This window comes from Corapipo altera, unplaced genomic scaffold (assembly GCF_003945725.1).
Source record: "Corapipo altera isolate COAL_440 unplaced genomic scaffold, ASM394572v1 129576, whole genome shotgun sequence".
Lineage (NCBI taxonomy): Eukaryota > Metazoa > Chordata > Aves > Passeriformes > Pipridae > Corapipo > Corapipo altera.
The window spans coordinates 1-5,570 of NW_020886708.1; the positions used below are offsets into that span (position 1 = coordinate 1).

Consider the following 5,570-nt stretch of genomic DNA (forward strand, 5'->3'; position numbering starts at 1 on the left):
GTGGTGATTCTATGTGGCCCAGACTCCCGGTCACCTGTTAGGGGGGGGATCTATGGAGCCCAGACCCATGGGTCCCTTGTGCATGGAGGGGATCTGTGGGGCTAGGATGCCTGGGTCCTTTGTGTAGAGGGTGTCTATGGGGCCTGGATGCCTGGGTCCCTGGCCAATGTCCTGTCACCCATGAGGTGGTGACAGCTCAACCCTGCCAGGTCTATATCTGGACACGGCAGGGAGGGGGGGCAGATTGTTATCTCATCCCTCCCTGTGAGGCGCCGTTGGGCCGGCAGGGGTCTGGGGGGGGGGATCTGGCAACAGTCCCTGAACACAATGTCCACTTTGTTATCGAGGAGGTGACAAGAGTCCCCGCGAGGTGACACATTCCTGCGGGTGGGAAGGTCCCCACCTCCCCATTGTGCCCCACAGATCCCCTTCCCTGCCCCACAGATCCTTTCCTCTGCCCTATAGATCTCCTATAGAGCCCCACAGGAACCCCACAGAGCTGCAGAGAGTCTCCACAGAGCCCCACAGAGTCCCTATAGAGACCCACAGTCTCCACATAAAGCCCCATAGAGACACGCCTCCTCCTCCTTGGCCCGAATTTGGCGGGGGAGGGGAGCTGCCTGGACGCCAGGGTCCCCTGGGGTCCATCACACGGCGCCACCAGGACTGGAGGAGGGATGGGGCGACAGATGGACAGGGAAGGCAGGGCAGGGGGGAGGAGAGGGGGAGGGCAGTGGGACAGAGGATTTGAGAAGAGGAGGAAGAGGCAGGGGAAAGAGGGACAGTGGGACCTGGTGGGACATTGAGAACCTGGAGGGACTAGGAGACCATAGAGGAGGTGGAGGGACTGTGGGAGATAGACAGGGCTGGTGGGCCAGGAAGTTGTGGGATGATGGATGGAAAGGACAGAGGGATGGAGGGACATGGGACAGAGTGTCAGTAGGGCATAGGGGATGGTGGGACATGGTGTGCAGTGGGACTGAGCAGCTGGTGGCCAGGGGAACACTGATGCCAAGTTGGAGGGACATCAGCACCTGCAGCAGGAGAAGCTGCAGCCTCAGGAGAAGACATCCTTGAGGGGTTCACTCAGGCTCTGCTCCATATGCGGAGGACTCAGATGCTTCCCCCCACCTCCTGGGCCCCTCCTTCCCCAGCCCCACATCTGCCCCTGGACATGTCTCTCCCCACATGGACATGGGTTGGTGTGGGGCAGGTTGAGGTTGAAGAGCACCATGGGGCAGTTTGAGTTACACTGTGGGGCAGGTTGAGGTTAAGATGCACCCCGTCAGTCACATCATGTTGCACTGTGCGTCTGGTTGCATCATGCTGTGGGGTGTACTATGTTGCACGCTAGTGGGTGATCTTGTGTGGTCTGCATCCACTTTGTGGGTGCCATGTCATGAGACAACTCCACCCTCCCCACACAAACCCAGCCCAACACAAACCCAGCCCCACACAAATTGCTGCTGCTCAATTCTTTTTATTGACTGACCAAGGTTAGGGGGCTGGGAGCAGGGGTAGGGCATTTAGAGGTCCAGGGAATACAGCAGGGAATTCAGAGCTTCACTCCTCGTTGAGTCCCTTCTGATGGAGAAGGAAAAAAATTGGAGTGTAAAAATGAGGGAGTTGTGGGGGCAGCCATGTGGCAGCCATGGGGCAGCTGTGGGGCAGGGAGAGGTCCCACCTTGGCTCCAATGTCACGGCTCTTGGCCCGCAACTTGTTGACCTGGGACTCAGCAATGTCGGCACGCTCCTCTGCCTCGTCCAGTTCATGCTGTGCCTTGCGGAACTTGGCCAGATTGGAGTTGGCTTGTTCCTCCTGGGGGACAGGGGCATCAGTGGGGCTCCACCTCAGTTCCATGTGGCCTCCTGCCACCCTGAGAGCTGTCCCTCCATCTGACTTTCTTATTGCTTATGGACCCACCTGTCCCTTCAGCAATTCCATCTCCAGCTACCCAACCATCTACTCAACCAACCAGCCCTCTAACATCCCATCCATCCAACCTTCCACCCACTAAACCTACCTTCCTTCCTTTCATCCTTTCATCCATCCATCCATCCATCTATCCATCTAACATTCCACCATTCAGCCTTCCTTCTGTACATCCATTCAGTCAGCCAGCCAACATTTCATCAATCCTTCCACCATTCAACCTTCCATTCACCCAACCAACCTTCCACCCACCTGTCCAACCTTTCATCTATGCAATCATCTGTTCATTCCACCTTCCAGCCAGCCAGCCGTTCATCCCACTATCATCTATCCAACCTTCCATCCATCGAAACATCCACTCAACTTTCTAGTCACCTGTCCCACAGCCATTCCACCACCACCCCACCTCTCCCTTGGCCCACCTTCCTCAGCCCCTGACACCCCACTCCTTAACGACACTAAGGTTCCCTGCTACTCCCTACATCCTGTCTCACACCCCAACCCCACACTGGTCCCTCCTGGAGAGTGGTCCCAAAGCTGCCCCCCACTGCTCACCGCCTCCTCCGCCTGTCGCTTGTAGGCCTTGACCTTCAGCTGGAGCTTGTCCACCAGGTCCTGGAGCCGAACCAGGTTCTTGCGGTCCTCCTCTGTCTGTGGGGTGAGACACGTGTGAATCAGGACCTGACCCCATCCATGCTTTGGATCATCACCAGAGCCACAAGGGTCAGGAGACAGTTAGAGATGATCTTGGGGAGTGGAGGCTCTCCGGTGGCTTCAGCTGTGGGGCAGAAGGTGGGATGTCCTCTTGGGCAAAGGTGTCTTTTTTGTCCCTGATAAGGTTTCACCTGAGATTCTGGGTCATGCAAAGACCCCATGGATGCTGGGGGATAGACTGGGTGGCTCATGACCACCAAGCCTACCATGTTCTGGGTCCCACTACAGTACTGGACATAGAAGCAATGGGTGGTCTAGTTCACCTCTGTCTCTCTAGCTACCAGGTCAGCCATGTTGCAAGTCACATACAGCATCAGACATAAGGCCCTGAGGACACAGGGCCAGTGGATAACATCCAGGGCTACCTCAGGCAACCCACCTGGTAGCTGAGCTCCTTGACACGACGCTCAGACTTGCGGAGACCCTTGACACTCTCAGCATGGCGCTTCTGCTCACCCTCCAGCTCATTCTCCAACTCCCTCACACGGGCCTCCAGCTTCTGCAGCTGCTTCTTGCCCCCCTTGAGGGCCAACTGCTCGGCCTCATCCAACCTCATCTGCAGGTCCTTGATGGTCTGCTCCATGTTCTTCTTCATCCGCTCCAGGTGGGCGCTGGTGTCCTGCTCCTTCTTCAGCTCCTCTGCCATCATGGCCGCCTACTCAAGGAGAGAAGCAAGCAGAAAAGGAGGTTCATTACCCTCCACTGGAAGATATCCTAGCTGTTGTTCCCACCACGGCACTCACGTCAGTGATGGCCTTCTTGGCCTTCTCCTCAGCATTTCTGCACTCCTGGATGGCCTCTTCCACCTCTGTCTGCAGCTGGGAGATGTCAGCCTCCATCTTCTTCTTCTGGTTGATGAGGCTGGTGTTCTGGAGATGGAGAAGAGGATCTCATGAGGTGTCTATGGCACTGCTGACCCATCTTTCTTCAGTACTTAATGCCTCCACCCCTCACGAAAACTCTGGAAGCTTCAAGGATCTGGACATCTTGGTAACTCAACTCATTAGAATCCCACACCTGTGGATGGAGGTGACCTCTTTCCTTGAAAGTGCATGAGGTCTCACCTGTGAGTGGAGAAGCTGGACCCTCTCGCTGGCCTCAATCAGCTCCTGCTCAGCCAATTTGCGGGCTCTCTCAGTCTGCTCCACCACTGCCTGCAGCTCCTCCAGTTCAGACTGGAGGAGGTTGTTCCTCCTCTCCACGATGGCAATGTTCTCCTTCAGGTCCTCATTGGCCCTGACCACGTCATCTAGCTGCAGTTGAGTGTCCTACAAGACGGCATAGGGGAAGAGGGTGAATGTGGATGGGGGGAAGGGGCTGAAGGTCCACTCTTCTTCCATTGTGGGGTGGTGTAATCTACTACATCTCAACATTCTTATGAAACAGAAGTTTTATTGGTACCTTGAGGTAGCCCTGCAATGTCTTGACTTGCTTCTGGGCCTCAGCGGCTATGCGGTTGGCATGGCTGAGCTGGATCTCCATCTCATTGAGGTCACCCTCCATCTTCTTCTTCAGCCGCAGGGCCTCATTGCGGCTCCGGGTCTCAGCATCCAGTGAGGTCTGCAGCGAGTCCACCACCCGCAGATGGTTACGCTTGGCCTGCTCCATCTCCTCGTCCTTCTCAGCCAGCTTGCGCTCATAGTCTGCCTTGACTTGGTTGAACTCCAGTTGGGCCCTCAGGATCTTTCCCTCTTCGTGCTCCAGAGAGGCCTGGAAGGGACAGAGGGAAAATTGAGAACTGCAAAGGAGACCAGGAGAACATAGGGATGCACGGCAACGTGGCTTGTCACACCTCAGCCTCCTCCAGCGCTGCTTGAAGTTCCAGCTTCTCAGCATCCAGCTGCTTCCGGACCTTCTCCAACTCATGGATGGTCTTGTGGCTGCCACCCAGCTGCTCCGTGAGGTCCGAAATCTCCTCTGACCAGATGAGAACACATCAGACTATGTGGAAGGTAGTGGAAAACATCATGGTAGGTAGACAAAGGACCATAGTCTCACCTTGGAGGTTCTTGTTTTCCCTTTTTAAGGTCTCCAGGTGATCAAGTGACTCCTCATAGGCATTCTTCAGTTTGAAGAGCTCAGTGCTGAGGGATCTGGCCTCTTTCTGCGATGCCTCCAGCTCCATCTGTGACTCTTCAAACTTCTGCTTCCACTCAGACAAGATCTATGGTGACATAACCTGCTCAGAAGCTGCTTTGCCCACAAAAAACTCTCTTTTCATCGTCCTCCTCCTCTCCCCAACACTCTTCTGGTAGGGACTTGAAGCTCTGCTGAAACCTGGACCTTGACAGTTGTTCACCTTTCTTCTGGACTTTTTCTCCTGCCTTTCTATGATTGGTGGGACCCACATCTCTCCACCCTCTTCCCACTATTCTCCTTCCACCATTTCTTGGTTCTCCCACCTTGTCAAAGTTCCTCTGCTTCTTGTCCAAAGCAGCAGCTGCTGCATTCGACCGCTCAAGGTCAGCCATGAGATCTTCAATCTCATTCTGCAGCCGGTGCTTGGTCTTCTCTAGAGAGGAACACTTGGCATTGACCGCCTCCACTGCCTCCTCAGCCTCCTGCAGCCGTTGGGCCAGCTTCTTCCTGTCCCAGGGGACAACCTGGCTGTGGTGACCCGTGGACCAAGTGGACCAACTCAAACCTTCTTCCACCCATCAGCTGGCCAAGGCTCTGCTCTGGATCTCCTCTGCTACCTCCAGGTCCCTCTACCTTCTCCAGCTCCTTCTACAGTGGAAGAGTCTCTGCTCTCCCCTGCCCCCAGAAGCTCCCTTCACGGGGGGATGACTTACTTGGCTTCCTCAAGTTCCTCAGTGCGCTGGATGGCATCTGTCTCATACTTGGTCCTCCATTGTGCCACCTCAGAGTTGGCCTTGGAGAGTGAGCGCTGGAGCTCAGCCTTGGCTTCTGTCTCCTCCTCATA

The 5,570-nt window shown here is 55.5% G+C and overlaps 1 protein-coding gene across 1 annotated transcript; it reads right to left on the bottom strand.

The window, feature by feature from the left end:
- Positions 1 to 1,464: 1,464 nt before the first annotated feature.
- LOC113941316 (myosin-7-like) lies at positions 1,465 to 5,567 on the bottom strand (the record flags this gene model as incomplete). Its single annotated transcript, XM_027632478.1, has 11 exons — positions 1,465 to 1,584; positions 1,685 to 1,819; positions 2,489 to 2,584; positions 3,027 to 3,302; positions 3,391 to 3,516; positions 3,712 to 3,915; positions 4,049 to 4,357; positions 4,440 to 4,564; positions 4,646 to 4,811; positions 5,050 to 5,233; positions 5,440 to 5,567. Coding segments are annotated over 11 exons (1,770 nt in total), but the record flags the coding sequence as incomplete, so codon positions are not given.
- Positions 5,568 to 5,570: the final 3 nt, after the last annotated feature.